Source organism: Podarcis erhardii (genome assembly GCF_964252035.2).
Source record: "Podarcis erhardii genome assembly, chromosome: 6".
Taxonomy (NCBI): Eukaryota; Metazoa; Chordata; class Lepidosauria; order Squamata; family Lacertidae; genus Podarcis; species Podarcis erhardii.
The window spans coordinates 9,957,158-9,984,340 of NC_138510.1; the positions used below are offsets into that span (position 1 = coordinate 9,957,158).

The 27,183-nt window shown below is 46.1% G+C and overlaps 1 protein-coding gene and 1 long non-coding RNA gene across 4 annotated transcripts in view; both read right to left on the minus strand.

The window, feature by feature from the left end:
* Positions 1–27,183, minus strand: part of LOC309345223 — a 434,352-nt gene that overhangs the window by 285,356 nt on the left and 121,813 nt on the right. The gene's annotated exons all lie outside the window — the stretch shown is intronic.
* Positions 14,953–27,183, minus strand: part of SLCO4A1 (solute carrier organic anion transporter family member 4A1) — a 62,056-nt gene continuing 49,825 nt past the window's right edge. For all 3 annotated transcript variants that reach the window (XM_081867648.1, XM_081867649.1, XM_081867647.1), the window contains exons 6-12: positions 25,607–25,761; positions 23,396–23,591; positions 22,292–22,457; positions 19,384–19,553; positions 17,896–17,960; positions 16,404–16,552; positions 14,953–15,184 (exon numbers count right to left, since the gene is read on the minus strand). In XM_081867648.1, coding sequence (XP_081723774.1) covers positions 15,035–15,184; positions 16,404–16,552; positions 17,896–17,960; positions 19,384–19,553; positions 22,292–22,457; positions 23,396–23,591; positions 25,607–25,761 — 1,051 coding nt within the window. In that variant the 3' untranslated portion in view covers positions 14,953–15,034. The remainder of the gene's footprint in view (positions 15,185–16,403; positions 16,553–17,895; positions 17,961–19,383; positions 19,554–22,291; positions 22,458–23,395; positions 23,592–25,606; positions 25,762–27,183) is intronic.

A 27,183-nucleotide genomic window follows, 5' to 3' on the forward strand; every position in this document is an offset into this window, starting at 1 on the left:
TGAGCTATATATATATATACAAATATCTACAGGCTATAATTCATGAGCAGTTCATACAGTCAAACGGAGTATCTGGCTGCACCTTAAGGCAAATAGGAAGACCTTTCTATCTACAGTGGTACCTCGGGTTACATATGCTTCAGGTTACAGACTCTGCTAACCCAGAAATAGTGCTTCAGGTTAAGAACTTTGCTTCAGGATGAGAACAGAAATCGGGCTCCGGCGGTGCGGCGGCAGCAGGAGGCCCCATTAGCTAAAGTGGTGCTTCAGGTTAAGAACAGTTTCAGGTTAAGTACGGACCTCCGGAATGAATTAAGTACTTAACCTGAGGTACCACTGTATCTATCTCTGACCACACTCCTCTACACCACCACCTTTACTGCTGGACAGGTTTCCCTTTTAAACCAATGGCAGCCAATCAACTGTCAGCATATTACTGCTGAGTCTTTCTGACCCAGCACTTCCATAGAAAATATTGCAGGCTGATTCCATCAGCCAGCTGAATCAGCTAGCAAACTCAAGCCTGCAGACTTACTATCTCACACAGCATTCTGTGACTCCCGAAAGACACATGGTGGATTGGTTTCCTGGTGAGGGAAATGAAACTTTTATGGATGATTGCAATTCCCCCCTGTCCTTCTGACCTGGAATGGTGCGACATCAAGTATCCAGGTGGGGACAGCTGGGTTGTCATAGGACCACCCAGTCCATCTGCCTGGGTCTCAGTTGTACATGCCAAGTTGACCTCTTCATCATGGATGGTTTATGCTTTCTCCTGGACAGATCTGGATTTTAGCAACAAAACACCAGACCAGGATGTGCTACTGTCAGTTTGCAGAAAGTATTGATCTGATATGTAGAGATCTTTCCTATTCTGATTAGTTCAAGAGGGTTTTAGAAGGCTTCTTCTCTTTGCGAAAGAAAGTTTTCTTTCTATATGAAAGAAACAGGCAGAAGGTTTTCGTTTTGGCTATTTCTTCTGGGAAGCTGAGTACAGCTGATTTAAACTGGTTCTGTTATCTTTCCGACAAGGTCATACTGACTTATAACAGTAAGACCAGGAGGAGCCTGAGTCTCACTCGCTCACTTTCTCTTTCCTCTCTCTTTTTTCTAGTGCATGGAAAGGTAAACTAAGGCCCAGGAGCCGGAGCCAGCCCAATCACTTTCTAAATCCAGCCCGCGGATGGTCCAGGAATCAGCGTGTTTTTACATGAGTAGCATGTGTGCTTTTATTTAAAATGCATCTCTGGGTGATTTGTGGGGCATAGGAATTCGTTCATCCCCCCCCAAAAAAAATATAGTCTGGCCCCCCACAAGGTCTGTGGGACAGTTGACCGGCCCCCTGCTGAAAAAGTTTGCTGGCCCCTGTTCTAGTGTTCTGATCTGTATGCTTAGAGTTAAGGTTTAGTCCTATTATATTTATTGTAAGTTTTATTGTAAGTGCTGCAACTGGATTTTTATGGACTGTTCCAATCCTGAATGTCCTGGATTTGTGACCATTATGCTCATTTGCCTTCAGTAAAGCTCTGCTAGATGAAGTACAATTGCCTCTGGTCTATTTTTGGGGAACTCTGATATGTGTTTAAGGTTTTTCCCTCCTCTGGCACTGGTACGACAGCTATAACAGAGGTGGAGAACAGGAACGGGACAGGTGGGTCAGATCCTTATCTTCACACACAAACACACACACACACGGATGGGTCATGTGTGACTGATGCGTGGGATGTTGGGTGAATTCTTTTAGCCTGTGTGATTTGACATCAAACCACACACCCCAAAAATGTGTGTGCAATGCTTCTCACGTGCTGACATTCAAACTATAGCAACTATCAGGCTGTTGTCTGCATTGATTCTCTGATGGTCCAGCAGAAATGCAGCTTCTACAGCTAATTTCTGTGCTCGTGACTGTTTCTCCTGGACTAATCATCCACCTGATTGATGGACACTTTAAATGAAATAAGCCACATATTGTACACTGTCCAAAACTGTCGCCTCATCTATGAATTAACCATCTTGATTTTCCTAAATTGGCACCTGGTAGCAGGGTAATTGAAAGAATGGGAAAACCCATTTGCTGGGAATAAACTGAGGCCATCTGCAATGTGGCAGATGGACCCATCACGGTGGCATGGATGGCTGCCGTAAAGCGTCTGCAGAAATGTATGGTCCAAAAATCAGAATCAGCTATGGGGCAAGGAAAGGATGGTTCTGTGGTTCACATGAAAATGCTGCTTTGCATGACAATTCTAATAATGTTGATTGGCCTCATTATCCAAGCCCAGGAGAACAGCCAACCCTATGCTTGGTGATCAGGTTCAGAACATTGGGTCATATTAGATGCTTGTCCAACTCAGAGTAGACCCACTGAAATTAATAGGCATAACTAAATCAGGTTCATTAATTTCAGTAGGACTTAATTGAATGCAATCCATTATCTTCCAGTTCTATTTTTCACGACCTGCATGACGAGACAGTTGTGGAGGAGTAGATTATAGTGTATGCAAAATTATCTGACTGTTTGAGGATTAATGTTGTGGGAGAGCCATCTGACTTGTAGTTGTCTTGGGAAGGAGCATTTGCTGAAAGATCCTCATTCTGCTTGCAGTCTCTGGATTTAGATGAAGAAAATAGTTTTTACTGGATTATATTCTAGCGAATAGCTGGGTTTTGGAATCATTCCCAAAATGTAATTATAAACGAGCCTCTTATGTATGTTCCTTAAATATGTATACAAACTCAGGAAGAAGTATGAGTTTGCTTTTGCTGGATAATTTCATTTACATTAGGCCTAATTTGAGACAGACAAATTCTCCTCTCCTCATTAACACAAAAAAGCCTTTCTCTTTTTCTGATCTTTCATATTTGTCAGAGTTGAGAATCTCTGCTCACAACAATATGTCGTGGAGATCTTTAGAAGTATAGCCAATGCTCTTGAAGAGAGGCATGGATATTTTCTGACTGAACACTGAAACACTGAAATGTTTAAATGCTTCGCTGATTGTCTCCTGCCACACCCTTAGAGAACCACTGCATTAGGCGAAGGGTAGGGAATCCTGTATAGGACGCGGGTGGCACTGTGGGTTAAACCACAGAGCCTAGGGCTTGCCGATCAGAAGGTCACTGGTTTGAATCCCTGCGGTGGGGTGAGCCCCTGTTGCTTGGTCCCTGCTCCTGCCAACCTAGCAGTTCGAAAGCACATCAAAGTGCAAGTAGATAAATAGGTACCTCTCCGGTGGGAAGGTAAACAGCGTTTCCGTGCGCTGCTCTGGTTTGCCAGAAACGGCTTAGTCATGCTGGCCACATGACTCGGAAGCTGTATGCCAGCTCCCTTGGCCAATAAAGCGAGATGAGCACCGCAACCTCAGAGTCGTCTGCGACTGGACCTAATGGTCAGGGGTCCCTTTAGGGAATCCTGTAGCCATGCAGACATTGTTGGACTCCAATTCCCATCAACCCAAAGCCAGCAAGGCAAACTAGCTATGATGGGAGTTGTACTCCAGTGATGTCAGGAATCCCGGTTCCCAGCTTGATAACACAGTAAGCGTAGGTAATTAAAAAGGAGGATTTATTGCTCTCAACATTTCCAGGCTTTCCTCAGGTGTGTCAAGATGAGGGTTGCCACAATGAGCCTTGCACCTCAAAGTGTGTCACTGTACACAATGCACTCACTCTTCTCGGATGCGTGCGTGGGTGATGTCAACTGTTTTCCTGAGCTCTGATGGTCATCGTCCTTCAAAACTCAAGAGAGATGTCCAGGAGATGCGCTAGACAGCCCTTTCCTGATCATTAGCTCTCGCTGACAACCAAAGGACCATTTTCACTGTTACAAGTTATCTCTGGAAGGAACGGTTGACCAGAAGGCATAACTATCTAAAGCAAAATTGTACTATTACCTATCTATTTTAAAACATTGCCTTCCTGGATGGTGGCTGTTCTGACCTTACGCTTTGCCATTTGCAAGCTAATGCTGAAATTAGTTCTGAAGCCTGCAGGGACTCTTAGATAATTATAATGATGTTTGCTCTATCCCAAGTATATAGCCAGGGGCAGGTTGGGTGAGAAGCCAGCCTGTTCTGGCTTCTTGCCTTGTCTCTCCTCCTCCTCCTCCTCCTCCTCCTCCTCCTCCTCCTCCTCCTCCTCCTCCTCCTCCTCCTCCTCCTCCTCCTCCTCCTCCTCCTCCTCCTCCTCCTCCTCCTCCTCCTCCTCCTCCTCCTCCTCTTCTTCTTCTTCTTCTTCTTCTTCTTCTTCTTCTTCTTCTTCTTCTTCTTCTTCTTCTTCAAAAACCCTTTAAAATGAAGCAATTTTAGTCAGGGCAGCTGTGCCCAATTATTGGCATATATGACATGTTCTCATCAAAGTAGCAAAAGATGGGTTTTTATATTCTCTTCTCCGCCTTATGCTTTCAAAATCCTCTTTCCCCTTCACAGCAAGGTAAGAGACCAACACACAACATCTGTTTAAAAAACATGCTATTTGCTGGAGTGTGTAAATGATGAGTTAGTAGACTGAACTTCGCTGATTATAGGACCCTGGATGAAGGAGAGCTCAAGCGAAATGTTATACTGAGAGAGAGAAAAAAACCCTGTTGAAAAGGTAATGCACACCATATAATTATATTGGGGACGAACCTAAAGGTCACCCACACTCATGCAATCAGATAACGTCTTTGATTTGTGGACACCTCTATACATGAGAAAGAGATTGTTTGTGGCTACCACGTCTGAAACCCTCGACACCTGCTATTGCAGTTGCTGAATTTATGGTCTGAGCAATAAAGGTGGCAACAGAGGTAGCCTGTCCTGTTCTGTTACCTGACGCTAAACAGGAGAGTACAGGAGAGCCTCTGCCCCTGTCAAAGCCTTATTTGCCAGGTTTGCATGGCTGTGGCTTCCTGGTTCTGGCAAGATTTCAGGAGAGCCCCACAAAATCTTTTGAATGGTTTTGGAGGGCTCTCGCGAGATCTTGCTGGAACCCAGAAACCGCCACTGCCCCTTCTCCCTTGTCCCTTTGTGGTGCCCTTTGGATTCTGCTGCCTGAGAAGCCGACCTCAGTCTGGGTAGACACGGTTAGAATTGTGCTGTAACTCAGTGGCACAATGGAAAAGCCATGGTTGATGAAGTGTGGGAATGTTCAGGGAGGTAGGAGAGGATATATTGTTTATTAATATCCTTCCTAACTTATGCTAGCAAGTTCTATACCTTAGCAGAGTTTTGCATTCCCCTTTTAAACACACAGCAGATAGCTGGTTGCAGGCTTGTTTAAGCCTCTCAATATTAGGTTCCTGGTAAGTTCCGTTATATTCCTCTTAAAAGAATAAACACGCCACAATCTTGTGTAAAGTATATACAGTGGTACCCCTAGTTATGAACTTAATTTGTTTCAGAGGTCCGTTCTTAACCTGAAACGGTTCTTAACTAGAGGTGTGCTTTCACTAATGGGCCTCTTGCTGCCACTGCACTGCCGGCACATGATTTTCGTTCTCATCCTGGGGCAAAGTTCTCAACTCGAGGTAACTCTTTCAGGTTAGCAGAGTTTGTAACTTGAAGCGTTTGTAACCTGAGCCATTTGTAACTCGAGGTACCACTGTACAAGAAGTTTACTCACATCATCAATTCACAGTTGGATCCCTGAAGGCAGACTTAGTTACAAAGTATATACATGTGGATCTATCCCATTTGGAGATAGTCCCAGTGTCCTCTGTTGGCTGGAAGCCAACAGAGCACCTCTAGCTAAAAGCTGCCCCAACGATGGAGGAAATCAAAGAGAGAGAGGGTGCTGCATGCTGCGTCCTTTTTGTTACCTGGACAGGTAAGGTCATGCCCACCTCTAGTCACATGCAAAAGCAAGTATGTCCCAGCCAGGAGGAAACAGGAAGTTTTCGCCTGGCTGGACCAAACATTCCCCTGCATGTCCACTCTAGGAAAACAAGGAATGTTGTACTTGACTGCTACTTATGTATCACATCCCGCATGAATCAGCCTTTATCTGGATGTGACTCAGCAGACATCACAAGGCAGAGAAGGAGAGACACTGGGGGTGTGGAGTTTGAATTCAGCCTGCCTTTTCAAGGGCTCTGTTTGCTAAAACTCCTACCTGTTTGTTTTTGGAGGTTTTTTTTAGTATTTGCAGACACCACTTGGAAGAAATGCTGGACCAGATGGGGCTTTGGTCTGATCTAGTGGGGCTTGACTTGCGCTCTTACGATGTGCGAAGCTGGAAGAGAAGTCTCAGGAAAGGGACTGTTCCCACCTGCTTCTTGTCACCCAGCCTGGAACTTCTCCAAGAATGCAGATAAGTAGCGAGCTGATTCCAATCAGAGCTGACAGCAATTCACCCATCACTCATTTGGAGATCTGCTGCAGAAATGCTGAGCTTCAGATGCTGATTTTGAATATTAACATATCCACAGAGTCAGAGAACAAGGGAAGAAGGTTTTCCATCTAAATTAATTGAGGAAGAGTTGAGGAGGGAAGCGTTCCTTTCAAGCAGGCTGGTAAACCACCCCCAACGGGCTGAATCCCAGTGGGTGTGATGAGTAAGAACTGGCAGGCTAGATAGAGAGGCTTTCTGCACCAGATCCACCTCTAGTAATAATAATAATAATAATAATAATAATAATAATAATAATAATAATAATAATTTATGTGTACCCCAGCCACTCTGGGCAGCTTCCAACAAAGATTAAAAATACATTAAAATGTCACACATTAAAAACCTCCCTGAACAGGGTTGCCTTCAGATGTCTTCTAAATGTTGGGTAGTTGTTTATCTCTTTGACATCTAATGGGAGGGCATTCCACAGGGCGGGTGCCACTACCGAGAAGGCCCTCTGCCTGGTTCCCTGTAGCTTTGCTTCTCGCAGTGAGGGAACCGCCAAAAGGCCCTTGGCGCTGGACCTCAGCATCCGGGCAGAAAGATGGGGGTGGAGATGCTCCTTCAGGTATACTGGACCGAGGCTGTTTAGGGATTTAAAGGTCAACACCAACACTTTGAATTGTGCTCGGAAACCTACTGGGATCCAATGTAGGTCTTTCAAGAGTGGTGTTATGTGGTCTCTGTAGGCTCCCCACCACTGCCTTAAAGTCCATCTAGAATCCTTAAAGCTTAACCCTGTGCATTAATGTGCCACTTAGGATAATGCGATAAGACATCAGCACCTGAACCAGGTGGTGAATTTGACAGCTCAGGGGAATGGCAGAGTCAGAGCTGAGGATGAAATGCAACCTGAAGCATCAGTTTGGAACACTCTTCCTGGTGGATACATTGCTTTTTTTACCCACAAGCCCCATAGAACAAGGGTCACAAACCTTTCGGGGGCAATGGGCCCATCAGAATTCTGGGAAAGTGGCCTGGGTGCCAGTCACAAAATGGCTGCCACATATGTGCGTGCATGGAATAATACAAAATGGTGGTTTGGGGGGCCCGACAGAACCCCAAATTGCTGCCACATCTAAAAGAGCTAAGAAAGAAATAGTTGCTCCTTTGGCAACCCCTGTCATAGAACCATGCTATGTAACGAAGTAGCAACATTTTGAGGGGGCTTCTGGGTTAAAAACAAAACAAAATGGCAGCCTCATAATCAGCTGTGGGGCCACCATTTTATTTTATACAGAGGATACCACAGTCAGAGTGGTGCTAGGCCAACAGATCCCTCTCTTTAAGTGTTATGCTGCTACAAAGTTTACTTCTTGTTTTGTTCTCAGTAAAATGAATCTAGATTCAGGTAGGTGTTGGAAGAAGAAGGTTCTACAGTCGGAAGAAGAAGAAGAAGAAGAAGAAGAAGAAGAAGAAGAAGAAGAAGAAGAAGAAGAAGAAGAAGAAAAAGAAGAAGAAAATGGTCTAGTAGAACCTTATAGACCAACTAGGTTTGTTCTCATATAAGCTTTTGTGTGCATGCACACTTCTTCATTCAGTAAAAATGAAGTTTGCCATGGATTCCTGTGAGTTCCTGAAAGGCTATGTGTACCTAACAACTTTGCCCCCATGTATGCAAGAGAGAGGGACGCGGGTGGCGCTGTGGGTTAAACCACAGAGCCTAGGACTTGCCAATCAGAAGGTCGGTGGTTCTAATCCCCGCGACGGGGTGAGCTCCTGTTGCTCGGTCCCTGCTCCTGCCAACCTAGCAGTTCGAAAGCACGTCAAAGTGCAAGTAGATAAATAGGTACCGTTCCGGTGGGAAGGTAAATGGCATTTCCATGTGCTGCTCTGGTTTGCCAGAAGCGGCTTAGTCATGCTGGCCACATGACACAGAAGCTGTACACTGGCTCCCTCGGCCAATAAAGCGAGATGAGCGCCGCAACCCCAGAGTCGTCCGTGACTGGACCTAATGGTCAGGGCTCCCTTTACCTTTATGCAAGAGAGACAGGCCGGAGTGGTTGTGAAGATGCATTGACCTCTGGCGCTGTTTCTGATGATACAGACACAGACTCCCCACAAGTGTCCCTATTTTCCAGGGACAGTCCCGGATTTACAGAAGCTGTTCCAGTTTCTGATTTGATACCGGAATGTCCCGCTTTTCCTTAGGACATCCCTATTTTCATTGAATAAATGTTGGAGGGAATGGTAGGGTTTCCCTAGTTTCATCAGAGAAATATTGGAGGTTTTGGAGTTATGTGACCCCTGAGTCAAAGATATAAATAACTATACAACCTTTAGAAGACATCTGAAAACAGCCTTGTATAGGCATGGTTTTTTAAATGTTTAATGTTTTATTATGTTTTTATATATATTGAAAGCTGCCCAGGATGACTGGGGCAACCTAGTCAGGTGGGCAGTCTATTATTATTATTATTATTATTATTATTATTATTATTATTATTATTATTATTGAATAGGACATCCCTATTTTCATCTGAGAAATGTTACAGGGAATGCAAACATTTTGCATTTTGCAGGAGGGACTCATAATGACAGTTAACACAGCCAAGATAGAGTCCAAAAAGCAAGGAGCTGTGTTAATGTATTATGTAAGTTGAGCATTAAAGTGCACAACAACCGGTCATTCTGCACATTCCCCAGGCTGCATGGAGAATGTGCACACAATCCTTAATTGAAGAGGGACTTGTCGACATTTCCTGGTGAATACAAATAATCTCCAGCAGGTCTTGGGAAATGTTCATATACCAACTGAATATTTTGTCCATACACTTTCCTTACAGATGTGGCATGGCTCACTTGTTTGAGTTATCTTGAAATACCCTCTTGATGTGATACACGAAGCCCATCCCTGCAGTGACGCTTGGAGATGGCACATGTGGATTAAAGTGGAGATCCAATGGACAGTGGGCCATGGTTTTGGATGGAGGCGGGGGGCTGCTTAATAGTTTTCTAATCCGTTCTGCTTTATGTTTCCACAATTCTATTCCCAGTAAGAATGAGCTCCCAGTTACCCAAATAGGACAATTTGATGAAAGTGTTGTCTTTGCTACCACCTAGTGGCCATATGGAGCCAGTGCAGAAAGGTTATCCTTTCAAAAAAATGTAGGTTGAAACCCATTTTCTTCGTGGCTGATTTAGCATGCCCGTTTAGGAATGGGTCAAATTTCCCCTCATCTGAATTTCTCTCCAGATTCTGGAGCTCTCAACACTTGGTCTTGCTTCTGAAGTGGAACAGATGCATCAAGTGTCTTCAATTGGTTTTGTGCATATTTTTAGAATCAGATAAATACATCGTTTTGTGCAGCTTTTGGTTAATCCTGCCCCAGCCAACGCCCAGATAGGGACATATCAGTGCAATTCAGTTCAGGATCTGGGCCTCAGCCTTATTTGGTGCACAGCCCTAATATTAGCAGACAGGCACATTAAAATGCTGGTGAATTTTTGTGAGAACTGTTTTTTTTAAAATGGCAAACTGATGCAAAAATGGTGCAAGCAAAACTTAAGAGTTGAAACTGGAAATGTCAATGTCATCCACACCTATTCCCAGCTGGCACCCCTGTGATTGTGACAGGTGTTTAGCATGAATACCTAGTGAATGGGAGGCGGGGAACAAACCATGACCATTCTGATTTTGTTTTTTGCATGTATCTAAAATCAGTTTCTTTACAGAGTACAGCAAGCCAGATATTGCATAGATCCATTTTTTTCCTTAAAAAGACAACCATGTTTCCCAGTGGAAGCATCAGCATAGGTGACAATGCACAATCACAACCAGTAAGTCAAACTTTCGTTACAGTACATTGAAAAAAAGGTGTCCATCTTAAAACAGTAGGACAAAAGCAGGTTGTGGCTACGTAATACGGTAGTTCTTCTCTTTGAGCCCTGGGAAAAGGGATCGGGATCAGACTCAGAAGTGCCAAGTCTGAAAAGACTTTGGTGGAAAGCGGGTGAAAAACAACAACTCTCAAGTTTAAGCATTTGAGTTTTGAGACGGCGGCATTGTGTGGGATCCTCTGACGGGCCGGGCAGATAATCTTTCCCCTTCTCTCACCCTTCTTCCATTGCAAAGTAAGTAACATGAAGCTATCAGGGCTGTATGTACAATATAAACAAAGGGCTTAACACTTGAGGAGGGAAGACAAAGACAGCTGCAAGAGCGACCGGGGAGGAAAAAGTCATGGGAGGAGAATTTCATTTATCACATATCGGGAGGTGGAAACTTTGCAAGTCAGATTATTAGCCCGCTATAGGGAAGATATTTTTGGATCCAAAATTGTCCAGAGAGAAGTCTGTATAGATGCTAAACATATGAGCCCTGCAGGTTCAGGCTAGGGTCTCATCCTGCCCATCGTCCTGTTCTCACAGTGGCCAACCAGATGCTTACAGGAGAGCTGTCCTCAACACAACATCGCTCTCACCTCCTGTGGTTTCTGACTGCTATTCAGAGGCATAGCGCCTCTGACAGTGGAGAGAGCATCAGTAAATATGGGCTACCTATTCTTCCATGAATTTGTCTACTCCCCTTTCAAAGCCATCCAGGTGGTGATCTTCCCTGTCTCCCAAGAGAAAGCCACTTCTGAGCTGGAGAGGAGGTGGGGTTGTGTGCTTCACGCCCTCCCCACGTGTGTGGGGGCTCGCAGCCCCCATGAGACTGGGGGAATCCTCGGACGCGTCATCTCCCTTGCTAGCCAATCGGCTGGCCCGGGAGGCATGGCCCACGCTATTTAGGGCAGGTGCGGCCGAGGCTTTTTCTCTTTCTTCACTCCAGCTGCTCCGGTTTCCCACTCTTACCACCCTTTAGGTTTGGCTTTCTGACCTTGCTATGGACTTCGGTTGGTCACCGTCAAGGGGCCTGGTAGGAATTTTTTCCACTTGTCAAATTGGCTCCAGCCATTTGGTTTTTCACCTACCTCATAGCAAATCATCACAACTTTCTCGGCATTGGAGGTTAGGCATTGGTAAGGGTATTGTTATGTAGATGGGGGGGGGGAGCGCCATCACCTTCCCCCAAAGCAAAGGGTAGTCCGGTAAAGGACTCCGGGGGTGGGGGTGGCCCAGTCCGAAGCCTATGAAGGTGTGGTCCTAAGGCACGCCCCTGAGCGGTGACCCCAGGGGAGTTCCTAGTTGATGTGCATCAGCAGGACTCCCCCTACTGGCGGTTAACCCTTCCCTGTCTTCAAGCAATCAGGCTGAAGCCAGATAGTCGATAGGACCAATGCCTAAGCCAATACTGCTCAATTCCTGTAACCAATAAAGTTGTGGCCAATTTTAGCCCATTAACCTAAAATGCTGGTGTCCTGTGTCTTTATTTCCGAGGGGGAGGTGGGAACTCGCCACGCAACAAATTCCGTACCTTCTCTGTGTGTTGTGCGAAGAAGGATTTCCTGCTGTTTTAAATACCCAGAAAAAATATGGTTTTGTACATCATCAGGAGATCTGAGCTGGGGGATTTTAGTCAATTGATACAATCAACAGAGTTGTGTGATATTGGCTACTCTGGCTGGCAGCTGTTCTCCAGGGTCTCAAGCTGGAGGTCTTTCCCATCAGCTGACACCTGATTCTTTTACCTGGAAATGGTGTCCAGGATAGACTCCGGGTCTTCCCTCACATCCTACCAGCAACCGCTAACCCGCCCTCAAGATGAAATCCCAAAGCATCTTTGTTTCCTTCCCCGCATATGCAAAAGTAGCATGTCAAAGGGAAAGGGCTCAGCCTAGCCTTCTCCTTGCCATCCTAGTTATTATTATTATTTCCTTAATTGAGGAGTATTTTAATATATCACCACCACCCAAGCAGTCAGAAGAAATGCAAGTCTCGACAAGTTGTACTCCAAGATTTGTCAGATTGTGTAAATTATTTGATCCCAGTTAAAGCAAACTCAAGCAATCACCAACAAGAGAACACCCCACTCTTTTGGCAGTTTGGGGGCGAGCTACAACTGTAGAAGAATTGAGCATGCTTTCATTTTTTCCTCTCATTTTGAATCCCCATTGAAACTGTGCTTGACACAATTTCCCCTCGTTTTGAAATTGACTGTGGCCTTTGGCACTGTGAAATACAAGTCTCGTCAGGCTCCCTTACTAAATATTGTGAGGAAGGGAGAAAGAAGAAGTTCCTTTACACTCATCAGAAAACGGTACTCCTCACCATGAACTGATCTCTCTCATACACTCATGAGATCTCATGGGTGCTTATTTCACACATGCTGAAGAAGTCAGCTCCTAGTTAGAAGGGGCTTTCTGAGAAATGTCTTTTGATTGGCCCTGTCCTCTGTCAGTGGGGCCTTTTCTTGCGAGGAATCCTATTCGGAATAAGGGAATTTCCCTTAAAAAAAGGGAAACGTTGACAGCTATGCAGTGGGGTCTCCTGATGGGCTTACTTAGCAGTGACAGTGGTCAACAGTAGTCCTTTCACCGGCACTAGGTAGTGTCTTGGAGATACCATTTTAATGTTTCACGATGTCTCGAGGCATTATGGGAAATTAAAATGGTGCCTCCAAGACCCAGTGGCCTGGTGTTGATGGAAAGTTGGGGGCAGGGTTAAAGGGGAGGGGAAAGGGCAGCAGGAATTTAAAGGGGTCTCAGTAGCTGCATTACAAAGCAGCGGTCTCAACTAAATCATATAAGACAGGGATGTCCAGCTTCCAAAAGACTGCGATCTAGTTCCACTATAAAAAACTGCCAGTGATCTACCCAAAGCTGTTGAGCTTCTTTTTTGGGGGGAGGGGTCAGGATCACGCGATTGACCAGGATTGACCAGGGATGCTCCACGATCGACCGGTAGATTGCGATCGGCCTGTTGGACATCACTGATATAAGACAACCACCCAACCTCTGCTTAAAAACCTCCAAGGAAGGAGATTCTACTACCTCTTGTGCGAATCTGTTCCACTGTTGAGCAGCTCTTACTGTCATAAAGCTCTTCCTGATCTTTAGTTGAAATCTCCTTGCTTGCAACTTGAAGCCATTGGTCCCACCCTCCAGAGCAAGGAAGAACAAACTTGCTTCCTCCTCCCTCCTCCTTGAGATATTTGAAGATGGCTATAACATCTCCTCTCAGTCTCCTCTCCTCTTTTTCTAGGATAAACATACCCAGTTCCCTCAACTGTTCCTCATAAGGCTTGCTTTCCAGACAGCTTAAATCCCAGAGGAGGGAAAAGGCATAAATGAATATGAAGAAAGATTTGTCTCGGTGCTTCTTCTCACACCAGAAACAGCTGTACACGCAGTCCAGGCCTTGAAAAGAATTGATTCTGGTGCCACACACCCACATCGGGGAGTGAACTCACAGGGGTACAGAAACAGTAAAATGGTTTCTGGCGGGAATTGGGTGCCAACTCCAACCACCCATGCTGTGTACACATTTAAAGCACATTGCTTCCCCCAAAGAATCATGGGAACTGTAGTTTGCCACTCTCAGAACTATAAGTCCCAGCACCCTTAAAAAAAAACTATTGCTCCCAGGATGCTTTGGGGAAAGTCATGTGCTTTAAATGTATGGTGCATTTTTGGCATCAGTAGACAGCAAGTATAAGGCCTTCCTTTTAAGATAGAGCAAGTCCAGAGAGCTTCCTTCCCATGGGGCACTTCCTGGGGAGGGTTACAGTGCCCGGGAAGCCACTTGGAGCACCAAGAGCAAAATATACATGACAGACAAAACAGCTGCAAGAGAGAAGCCTAGACAGAAGCTGTGTTGGTAAGAGGACTGTTCACAGTAAAAAAATAAAAATTAAAAAGGCCGATCCACCACAAATGCATGTTCCTCACTTAGTGACTCATGGCTAAATATATGAATGGCTTCCGTTAGAAATGATGTTTCGAGGTGTGGCGATATGGAAATTCTGCCTGTCATATTTGATCTATGGAGGCCAATACATATCTGTGAGTCACCACAATGTTGCGCCCCCGAGTGATGAGCAGAAAACCCCCCAAAAAGGAAGAGGACCAAGAACGTTACCACAGAACTTCCTGTCTGAGGAGCAGTGACAAACCAGCCAAATTACATTTACACCAGAGAAGAGCTTGTACCAGCGTCCACACACAGCCCATGGGGTGAACTCTGCTTGCCTCTTTAAGTGCTTTATACAGGAATGGTCTGAAGCTATGTTTAGCCCTTCTTGACATAAATTAACACTGTGAGGTTGGTTGACGCCACAAAACATTGTGGCATGCTGAGGTTACGCTTAAAGTTGGTCTCTAAATGCAAGGCTGGGACACTTCGTAAAGTGAATGTTGCCCACTCGAGCCAGGCAGAACACATTCCAGTGCCTCACAGGTGCTGTCATCTTGGTTTAGAAAAATAAATAAATTTCAAAATGGCGGCGCTCCATTCCAAAATGCCAGCAGCCACCTGTGAGAGACATCTGAAACTGGCTGTGGCCTTTCCAAAAATCCTTGCACCTCCATCTTCTACACTGGGAAAAAGGGTCCCAAACCCTGGTGATAGGCTTTAAGGTGGCAAGGCCAGTGCACAAGTTTTGCAGTGTGCTTTTGCTGTTCAGAAAATACTAAATTATATACCGTTAAATTATTCTTCCCCGGAGGAGGGGGAAATAAAGAAAAATAATACCAATCATTTAACAGGAAAAGACGAATACATATTCTTTAGACACAGTATCTTGGAAATGGTGTGAAAGTCATTTGTTGTATCCTCCGTGCTATATGTCGTCTTGAGATTGATGTGGGTATTTGTTCTCTTGGACGTCGCAGTTGCCATTTTCAGAGGCATCAGAGCTTCCCGGAACAGATTCAGGGGGAGGTGGTTTGTAGAGCGCACAAGCAAGCAGGAAGAAGAAGGATCCAATCACCTGAAAGACACCAAGGCTTTCAACTTATGTACTCTTTCCATAAGTCCTGATCTTCTCAGCAGACGGCAAAAATAAAGACCACTGTTGTCCCTTTTGATGGGCCATCCAAGGTGTTCCCCAGCCTTGTGTCTTTCTGTTTTGGAAAAAAACTCCCATCACCCCTGATCCCAGGAGTATCAGAAGTTGCCAAGCACTGAGTTAGACCACTGGTCCATCTTTCTCATCATTATCTACAGAGATTGGTGTTGGCTCTCCAGGGTTTCAGGCAGAGGACATTGCCAGTCCTACCTGGAGATACCAGAGATGGGACCTTCTCCATGCAAAGCAGGAGCTTTATCCCCGAGCTATGGCCCTTCCCTATAGCTCTGGACATGCTGGGTGGGGTTGGTGCAACTTGGGGTCCATAAACACCTAGCACTCCTGGCTCCCTCCCTCCCAGTGCCAGAACATTGAAGTTTGTGCCAGTCTTCATAATGATCACCACTTCTAGAGGAAGGAAACCTCTGAGTACACAGACTAGAAGCAAAACCAGGGGAACACCTATGGCAGTGGTGGCGCACCTATGGCACACGTGCCAGAGTGAGCACTTAGAGCTCACTTAAACCTGTTGCTTGCTCAGCCTCCAACCTGTCTGCACCCTCTTCCTCCTCTGGCCTGTCTCCTGAACCCCACCACCATTCTCCTGGCTTCCCACTTGGATGCTTCCCTGGGAGCATTCCCCGGCTGTAGCCCCCCACCAATTCCTCCCTGTCTAGTCAGTCCCTGACACACCTGGGCTGTACCACTTCAGACTGCAAGTGAGTGCGATCCCATTTAGTTTTGCATGCAGAGCTAAGCTTCCAAATGAAGAACCATTTGGTCGTATGAACAGCAAGCGAAACCTGAATTAGTACAACCCAGCCACACGTGTGTGAAGACTCAGCCCTAGTTTTGGCACGCAGCAGAGGTTCCCCCTTGAACAGCAGAATCTGACTTATACCAAGTCAGACCACTGGTCCACGTAGCTCAATATTGTCTACACTGACTGCCAGCAGCTCACCAGGTTTTCAGACTGGAGACTCTCCCAGCCCTACCCGGAGATGCCGGGAAGGAACTTGCAAAGCCAAGCGACCAGTCCTCATGGTGCCCCATGCTGACAGATGCAGGATGGAACAGAGGGCTGTAAAAGTTCTCTGTTGAGGTTCACTAAATGGTGGAGACGAAAATAATTTAGGACTACCTTGTATATAACACCTGCGACCAGGGTGTATCGACTCATAGCAAAGTTCTGGTAGACATAGCACGATCCTTGTTCACCGCACTGGTTCTGCCAAAGGAGACACGACCTGTCAATCATCGACCCAAAAGCAATTGGTCCTGGAATACCACCTATGCAAAGACAGAAACGAGAGAGATGCCTGCTGTTGGATAAATCTCACACTAGCCCTGCTCCACCCAAACCAATTCTAGCATATCTGGAAACGCTGGTATTGTGGACCTCCGCGGGAAGCCTTCTGTTGTGTTAGTTGGCATTAAATTTGGTCTGAAAATCCTGCTTCAGTGATTAGATGGAAATAATCACTGGAGAAGACTTGGGAAAACAATACCTGCTTAGGTCATTTTATGATATCTTTTAAAAGGCCAGCTGCAAGACCAGTGTTTTATATATACACAAGCACACTCCCTTGAATAATAGCATGAATGTGTGTTTCTTGGGTGAATCAAAGTTCCCAGTGTGTTGGCACAGCACAAGGATCTCTGCTCCACACTTTAATTCCTCAGAATGCAACAGAGCTCTCTAGAAATACAGGGCCGGATCCAATGCTAGCCATACTCGGAGCAGAACCATTGAAATTAATGGACATGACTAACATGGGACCAATCTTTTCAATAGTTGTACTCTGACGCGGGTGGCGCTGTGGGTTAAACCACAGAGCCTAGGACTTGCCGATCAGAAAGTCGGTGGTTTGAATCCCCGTGACGGGGTGAGCTCCCGTTGCTCGGTCCCTGCTCCTGCCAACCTAGCAGTTCGAAAGCACATCAAAGTGTGAGTAGATAAATAGGTACCGCTCCAGTGGGAAGGTAAATGGCGTTTTCGTGCGCTGCTCTGGTTCGCCAGAAGCGGCTTAGTCATGCTGGCAACATGACCCGGAAGCTGCACGCCGGCTCCATCGGCCAATAAAGCAAGATGAGCGCCACAACCCCAGAGTCGGTCATGACTGGACCTTTACCTTTACTCTGAGCAGAACACAATGGACACAGAATGAGCCAGACTCTAGGCCCAGCTAGTCCAATTTATGGAGATCTCTATGCTGCAGTCTTTTCAGAATGGGGAGGTAGCCCAATGCTAAGCATTGGGTCATAGGAACATCACTGCCACAACAAAAGTAAAAAGAGGAGAGTGTCATCACGCTTGGACTAAATGTGTGCAGGTCCAAGACATGCTTGGACTAAATGTCTGCAGGTCTGCAGATGCTGACCATTTCTGTTCAAATACACACCATCCTACCTTCTCAGCTAACTTGTTTTTGTGGTGGTGGTTGTTTTTAAGAAGGAGGCAGTTAAAGGTCAATGTGCCAACTGGTCCAGCATTTGTGGGTTGTTGTTGTATTTTGCTTCTACAGACATATAGAATGTCTTCATAGCCTACATGATTTTATCCTGAGCAAGAGTTATGTCAATAAACATCATATGCAAGGAGTAGATTATTAGATCTTAGCTGTATAGTGTACCAAGTGTCCGGACTACAATCCACTGGATCCCCAGAGCAAACGATCGCTGCCTGTCTGAGACGCACCTAGGAAGCATAAGACAAAACATTTATAAATGACGGTGAGCAGGAACAACCCTTGAGCAGCGCAGCAGCTCTGTTTCCCATAATACCACCAAACTGTGGGTCTCAATAGTTAAGGGCACAGTGATCTGGTTCATGTTAAATATTAAAATGCCTCTGATATATAATTTTGTAAAAAGATCCTGATGGCTCAAAGTCATGGCAGTTGTTTCTGCCTACCAGGAAAAAAAGAGACACAGATATTCGGTCCAACACATGTTCCAAAATCCTGGAAGCTATGTGATTCTCATTATACAGAACTCAAGCATGCCCATCTGGCAGCTAAGTGTCTCTGACCTGGTTGCATATGTATGTGCAGCCAATATTAAACCAGACTGTTAAGTCAGGGGTGTGGCCCTCCAATTGTTGTTGAAGCCTGAACCCCAGTAGCTGCAGGCAGCGTGGTCATGTCAATTTGCATTTCTTATTATAGAAGAGGGCCGTCTTTACTTGGGGGTGCAAGGGGTGCAGGGCACATGGGTGCCAAATTCTGGGGGACGCTCATTCTCAATTGGCGGCAGTGAAAAGCAATGGAGTGAAAGTCTCCCCCTCCCCCCCCTTCCACAGCATCAAATATTTTTTCCCCTGCTGCGTTGTTGTTACAGGTCAGTGATACCCCCCCCCCAAAAAAAGCTCAAGAACTTCCTCCCTCTCCCAAAAAAGCTTTAAAAAGAAAGTTAATTTGGGAGCAGCTAAACTAAATTTGGGGGCACTGGGCAGATCTTTGCACCCCGGTGGCACATACGCTAAAGACAGCCCTGTTACAGAAAGTATTGATCTGATGTGTAGAGATCTTTCCTATTCTACTTAATTCAAGAGGGTTCTTGAAGCTTCTCTGTGTGAAAGATGCAAGCAGAAGGTTCATGATGTTTGGGTTATTCTTTCAGAGAAGCTGAGTACAGCTGGCTTAAACTGGTTCTGTTATCTTTTTTCAGTCAAGGTCATGCTGGCTATAAAAATAGGCTGGAAGGAGCCTGGGTTTCACTCACTTTCTCTTCCCATCTGTTTTCTCTCTGGTGTGGTCTTCTGTATGCTTAGTGTTAAGGTTTTAGACTTATTATAAGTTATTGTAAGTTTAAGTTAAGTCTGCTGCAACTGAATTTCTTACGGACAGTGCCAATCCTGAATGTATTGGATTTTTGACCATTATGTTCATTTGCCTTCAGTAGCAGTAAAGCTCTGCTAGATGAAATATTAATTGCCTCTGGCCTATTTTGGGGGAATCCTACAACGTGTTTAAGTTTTTGCTCTGCTAACTGTACATTGGAATCTGCTCTGGATCAATATGGAGTAGAATTTCAATGACAGGTCAGTGGTCAGGGATGATGGGAGTTGAGGTTCTGCTGGGACAACCTCTGAGGAATGAGATCAGGTCCTTGCGGCTTACCGTAAAGTGGCCGTCAGAGCAGGAATGCTGCTCAGGAATGTGAAGAGGATGACCACAAACATGAAAAGCAGGAGGAGGGTCCTTCTCTCACACGAGGAGGTACACTTTCCTGCGGTCGCCAAGCCAGATGCGGCGGGAGCATCAAGTATACAGCTGCACTCGTGGTAAACCTTGTCAAGCACACAACAAGAGAAGGTCCCATTTAGAAGCAATCCACACACTCTGCCAAAACATGCTACTTTCCCACATGCTGGGAATAATAATAATAATAATAATTTATTATTTGTACCCCGCCCATCTGGCTGGGTTTCCCCAGCCACTCTGGGCGGCTTCCAACAGAGATAAAAAATACACTAAAATGTCACATATTAAAAACTTCCCTGAACAGGGCTGCCTTCAGATGTCTTCTGAATGTCAGGTAGTTGTCCATCGCCTTGACATCCGATGGGAGGGCATTCCACAGGGCGGGCGCCACCACCGAGAAGGCCCTCTGCCTGGTTCCCTGCAACTTGGCCTCTCGCAGTGAGGGAACCGCCAGAAGGCCCTCGGAGCTGGACCTCAGTGTCCGGGCAGAACGATGGGGGAGGAGACGCTCCTTCAGATATACTGGACCGAGGCCATTTAGGGCTTTAAAGGTCAGCACCAACACTTTGAATTGTGCTCGGAAACGTACTGGGAGCCAATGTAGTTCTTTCAAGACCGGTGTTATATGGTCTCGGCGGCCGCTCCCAGTCACCAGTCTAGCTGCCGCATTCTGGATTAGTTGTAGTTTCCGGGTCACCTTCAAAGGTAGCCCCACGTAGAGCGCATTGCAGTAGTCCAAGCGGGAGATAACCAGAGCATGTACCACTCTGGTGAGACAGTCCGCAGGCAGATAGGGTCTCAGCCTGCGTACCAGATGGAGCTGGTAAACAGCTGCCCTGGATACAGAATTGACCTGTGCTTCCATGGACAGCTGTGAGTCCAAAATGACTCCCAGGCTGCGCACCTGGTCCTTCAGGGGCACAGTTACCCCATTCAGGACCAGGGAATCCTCCACACCTGCCCGCCTCCTGTCCCCCCAAAACAGTACTTCTGTCTTGTCAGGATTCAACCTCAATCTGTTAGCCGCCATCCATCCTCCAACCGCTTCCAGACACTCACACAGGACCTTTACCGCCTTCCAAACAAAGATGCTTTTCATTTGCATATTGAGGTGGCACCACAACTTGGTGATAGAACCTGTGTTTTGCATGCAAAAGGTCTCAGGTTCGATCTTGGACAACTCTAGGTGGGACTTGAGAAGACCTCTGTCTGAAGCCCCAGAGAGTCACTTCCAAACAGCACTGAGCAGCTTCCCACAATGTGGTGAGCTCCAGATGTTATGGACTACAACTTTCATCAGACTAGTCCAAAAAGACCTGGTGGTTACCAGGATGTCAGAAGCTATTATAGACAATGCTGAGATCGAGCAACCAATGAAGCACACACCTCATACATACCAGGATGCATTCTACACTTTGTGTTAACACAATTGAATAAAAATTACATACACACACACATTTGAAGGGGAAATTGTTTTAGAATCCCCTCCCTCCCAGTTAATTTTAGCTCTGTCCACAGCTTGACTAAACTGTGATGAAGCAGGCTTCATGGCATCTACAATTGTCAGGCGTCAGAAGATCCAACCCCCAACGGTAGATTGCCAGGAATGGATAAGACAAGGAAAGTTCTTACCAATGCTTTGTATTCAATATTCACAGAGAGATGCTTGGAAATGCAGACTCTTGGAGTAATGGTGTTGCTCCAAGTGAAACCCCACCCCCTCCGTCTCTCCCACTTCCTCATGAGTCATCACTACAGATGCTGGAAAGGGCCTTTTGCCTTTGAGTTCTTTGCTCTCCTACTTTCAAGGACTGCTGTGTTCTGGAAGAGGGGGGGTGTCTGGAATGCTTTATAAAGACACTGAGTCCATCAGCTGTCTCTCCCCTGGTACTTCTTCTTCCTCCTCCTTCTCTCCCATTATTTCCCAGCTTTCCCCCTCATCTGCCTCTGAGCTGTGACCTCCCTCAAACCCCTGTTATAATTCTGAATTGTCTCCTTCTTCTCTGGAAGGGTCAGGCTGGGGAGGCTGTTAGAATATTCCGTTCCACCTTAAGAACAGACGTGTGGAATTGTTGTATGTCACATGTCTGTTTACACTCCAGCACAGCTTGCTGGGAACTTCTGTTTGTGTATAGCTTTTGCTTATGCTGCCTTGCTTTGGACACGAAAGGGATCAGACATGTTTTCCTTTTGTCCTGATGTATGGGTGGCGCGGTGGGTTAAACCACAGAGCCTTGGACTTGCCAATCAGAAGGTCGGCGGTTCGAATCCCCGCAACGGGGTGAGCTCCCGTTGCTCAGTCCCTGCTCCTGCCAACCTAGCAGTTTGAAAGCACATCAAAATGCAAGTAGATAAATAGGTACCACTCCAGCGGGAAGGTTAACGGCATTTCCAGGCACTGCTCTGGTTTGCCAGAAGCTGTTTAGTCATGCTGGCCACATGACCCAGAAGCTGTACACTGGCTCCCTTGGCCAATAAAGCGAGATGAGCACCGCAACCCCAGAGTCGGCCACGTCTGGACCTAATGGCCAGGGGTCCCTTTAGCTTTACCTACGCTGAATAAACTGCTTGTAAATATGCTCACACATACTCTCCCAGCACTTCTGTCTGCGCATTGTCTCTGCTGAGTTGTGTGTTCCAGCTTTTGAAGCTGTGAGTCACAGATGCTGCATGAAGGACTGGAGATTGCCCGGCACACTGGCCGGTGGGCTGGAGCCAGCTGGGGGCCTGCCAATTGCCCCCGTTTCCTTGGTTGTATGCCATCATTCCTCCTCTGCTCAGACCCTGACAACAAGACAGAGCAGATCTTTTCCGTAGATCATACCTTTTTCCCACTGTTGTGGCTGGTGGATACCTTCTTGCATCCTGCATGGCAGGGGGAGTAATACATGATTCCATCATTTCCACACACAGGGCTGTACATCTCTCGCAGACAATCACACTCTACATTGCAAGGGGCAGACAGGTTGAGGCGGCCTTCGGGTAAGATGCTGGACAAAGCATAGAAGTTACCAACAAACACCACATTTAGCCTCTCGAAGTGTCCACAGATGGGCCACATTCATAAGGTACATTTAATGCATTACGACACCACTTTAGACAGCCATGGCTTCCCCCAAAGGATTATGGGAGCTGCAGTTTGTTAAAGGTGCTGAGAGTTATTAGGAGGCCTCTGTTGTGTTTGCCTCCTAGGTGGGTCATAAGGAAAGGGTTAAATGAGTGTGATGTGATTGGCCAGTGGGAATGCAAGGGAGGAGTAAAAGTTAGAGTGGGAGGTTTTGAAAGTCAGTTGAGGTTTGGGAGTTGAAGAAGGAAGAGGGAGGATTAGGTGTGGGTTGGTAGTGTTGCATTGTGAGAGAGTGACAGGAATTGTCAGGTGGAGTCAGATAGATAGTTGGAATAATCAGTTTAAAGTTGTTAAGAACAGATAGGTCAGTAAGAAACTAAGATTAAGAAACGGCCAAGAAAAATTAACTGAAACCATAAGCTTGTTCCTGCATTTAAAAATAAACTTGATTATTTGTTAATGTTAACATCTGTCTGGACTCCGTGTGTCCCTGTGAGAAATGGGGTGGTGGCAGCGGAAAAAGCAATCCCAGTGGTGGCACAGGGTCAATAGACCATCAAACATCCAGGGGCCCTGTGTGATCGCCACAGCTCCCCACAGAACTACAATTTTCAGAGGGGTTTAACAATCAATCCCTCTTCCCAGGGGAAGTTTCCCATAGTTTCTCTCTCCACCCTTCCATTTTAACTAGGCTGCAAGTCTGAGGTTACTGGCCCGAGGTCACCCAGGGAGCTTCATGGCTGAGTGGGGATGGGAACCCTGGTCTCAATTTCATACATTAATAATCCTGAGTTTCCCCCTTTGCTGCATCCTCAGCATCAACAGCATCAGCAGAGTGACATGGCTTATCATGTCTCCTACCTTCTGTCATACATCTGTGTCACTCCAGCCATGGGCATGTTGGGGCAGTCGATGAAAAAGATGAAAATGGCCAGCAAGCTGGACATGGTGCAAAACAAACAGAACTTGATAATCCCCGAACAGCGCAGCTTAAATTTGTTCACGATGAATCCTCCGAGGAATGTGCCTCCTCCTCCGGCTGGAACCACGAGGTAGCCTTCCAAAAGGAGAAGAAATCGGCAAGATCACTTATGTGGTTAAGGTGCTTCCCTTTATCTTTTGCAATCACGCCTGTCTGAAAACACAGAGGAAGCTCTTGGCAGCACAGACTAAGAACCCCTTTGTGATAGGACAGATCTCCCTCTGATCTTGAACACAGGATGCAGGAACACTGGAAGGAATAACGAGTATCTGTTCAACGAAACAAATAGCCTCAGAAGGCTTGCAATGCAATTGGGTCCCTCCAGGCTGGTGGGGTATTTTTTTGTGGATGGGCAGACTGTGCAACTTGCATTTGATGCAATAATTGTGCATTAGTGGTGCATTTACACTGGGCCACCCCCAAACCATTCTGCTTTATTAGTTGCTCTGCTTCTTCAATATCATCACATTTTTTGCAAGCTGGAGGGGCACTCTTTGCTACAGCACGTGAAATGAGTGTTTGGCAGAGGGGACCTAGATCAGCAGGGAGCAAAAGGGACATGAGCCAATCGGGAAATGAAGCAGCGTCTCCAACCTGAGACTTTACTGAAAGCAGGATTGCATAAAACCAACTTGATGCCAGCTGGAACATACATCATTAGGAATGCAAACAAAAAAGGCTCGCCCTGGCCAGTATCTGGATGGGACACCAGCTAGGAACTACCATTTAAGCAGCTTTGAATACAAATCACACAGCCATTTACTGTGTGGGGTGCCATTTAGGAGTTGGCTACCTGGTGACTGTAACCACTAGGGAAGCTGGTTGTGCAGCTGGTTGTGCAGCCTGGCACCAGGCTAGAGCCAACACCCTTTGGATTGGCCCTCTGCTATTCCAGACCCAGAGCTGGAGGTGAGAAGCTTCCATGGTTACACTGTACTCCTCATTTATGGAGTATTCTGTTCACCCAGGCAGCCCTTCCTGAGCTGGCAGTATTATTATTATTAAATTTTATGATTAGTCTGACCCCCTCCTTTGGTAATGCTCAGAACTCTAGCCCAAAGGTTGCCATTAATTTGATTCTGAATTGATTTTAGAATGAATTGATTTTAGAATGTATTTCAATTAATTGATTGTGATTTTATGTAAATTGTGTTACTTTTACTGTTCTTAGCTGCTGTGAGCCGAGCTTCGGCTGGAGAGGGCGGGATATAAATATTTTTTTATTATTATTATAGGGGCTTCTGGGTGGGGTGACCGCTTCCACTTTACAGAAAAGAAAGATAAAATCCATGAACACTCCTCTGCCCCAAAAGGATGCAGGTTGGCATACAATTTGCGTAATAGAACCGATCTCTCTCCCCCCCCCCCAATATTTTATTCAAGCTGGCACCCCTACCAGTTCAGACAACACACCAAGCCAAGCCAAACGCCATACCCTCTAACATGTTGACTTGCAAAACCGGGACCCACATCTTCCCATCTGTACTCATGTGACCTGGGCAAGATAACAGAACCCAGAAGATGGGATGAGTTCTCAGAATAATAAGAAGAAGAAGAGTTTGGATTTGATATCCCGCCTTTCACTCCCTTTAAGGAGTCTCAAAGCGGCTAACATTCTCCTTTCCCTTCCTCCCCCACAACAGACACTCTGTGAGGTGAGTGGGGCTGAGAGACTTCAGAGAAGTGTGACTGGCCCAAGGTCACCCAGCAGCTGCATGTGGAGGAGCAGAGATGAGAACCCGGTTCCCCAGATTAGGAGTCTACCGCTCTTAACCACTACACCACACTGGCTCTCAGTGCATAATTGTGCGAGTTCACGGTGACCAAAATGGCTGCTGGGCTATCGCAGGGGGAAACGGGGTATACCAGTTTTTCCTGGACATTTGTGGGGTATGCAACACAGTGCAGCAGCAAAAAGGACTGGTTGGCAGCAAAGTGGCTGCCAGCCTCTGTTCAGGGACACTTCCATTCATGCAGGTCTCTCTGTATCAACGTTTGGCTTAGCATGTTGTGCGAACCGGGCCGTACACGTCCAATCGCTTAAGAAGGTGTAAGCAACCTGCAATGGCCCCTAACAAATATTTCCTTACCAAACAAGGTTGCTGCTTCCGAGGCACTTAAGCTAAACTGGGATTCCAGAAACTTGGGGCCGAAGGTGGACATCCCAGCAATGAGTGTGGCTTCTGTTGCTCCAGCTAAGCAAAGGAAGATGAAGGTTGGGTTCTTCAGGAGGAGCAGCACTGACCTGCATTGATCCAAGTGCAGAGGGAAACCAGCATGTTGAAACAAGTTCAATCATTTGAACTCCCATTCAAGTCCCATATTAATTGTAAATGCTTTGATTGGTAATTCTATGTGGTAGCCTGGTTTCTTCCAATTTCTTGTATACTTTACATATATGTATAACATTTTTGTCCCATTTTTCTTCCAAGAAGCCCATAGTCCCCCTCTCATCTTCACAGTATCCTTGTGACGTAGGCTAGGCTGAAAGAGTGAGTTTCCATGGCCAAGCAGGGATCTGAAATTGCTCCTCCCCAGTCATAGTCCAGCATTCCAAAACTTGCACCATGCTACACCTCTAGGTAAAGGTAAAGGGTCCCTGGACTGTTATGTCCAGTCAAAGGCAACTATGGGGTTGTGGTGCTCATCTTGCTTTCAGGCTGAGGGAACTGGCATTTGTCTGCAAACAGCTTTCCAAGTCATGTGGCCAGCATGACTAAACTGCTTCTGGCACAATGGAACACCGTGACGGAAACCAGAGCACACAGAAATGCCATTTACCTCCCTGCTGCAGTGGTACCTATTTATCTACTTGCACTGATGTGCTTTCGAACTGCTAGGTTGGCAGGAGCTGGGACAGAGCAACAGGAGCTCACCCTGTTGTGGGGATTCGAATCACTGGCCTTCTGATCGGCAAGCCCAAGAGGCTCAGTGGTTTAGACCACAGCGCCACCCGCGTCCCTTCTATCCCAGTTAACTTACACCCGCTGGGCAAATAAAGAGTTCGTGTTTCTTTTTAAACAACTTGATGTGAGAATGTATGTGGAGAAAATGGAAGCTGGAACTTAAGTGGATTTACTGAGAATTAAATAGATGTCTCTGTTTCAATGGAAATTGTTTTCTGCATGAACTTGTGATTGGCATAAAGGTATATGGTTGTGTTTGCAACTGCCCCCACCCATTCTGACAACTGGAATGTGGCCCCCAACAGCTTTTAATCAAGGAAATGTGGCCCTTTATTCCCCTCCAAAAAAGGTTCCCCACCCCCAATTTAAAGAAAACTAGATGGGAAAACACAGAACACTGACATTAATACATGTGGAAATAAGCACCAAATAATTAAATTGTACCCAGGAACTAGACATATGAATAAGCCCTCTGCAGGATGGGTGTCGAAAGATATTTTAGCATATATGACATGTGGCAATTATTTCTGTATTTTTCTCCAGAAAGTGATTCCAGCTGTGAGTCTTTCTCCTGGGTACAGATAAGGCCTTGGGGAACTAAGATGGTCCCAATTATCTATCCCTCTCTCGGATATGAAGAGCAACCAAATTCAACAGGATTTCTTCTGCACTAAGTTGAATCTCTATGTTATACAACTTTATGAAGTCCGTTGCCCCTTTTGCAATGGAATTGACAGCACAGTTGCAGTCCAGGGAAGACT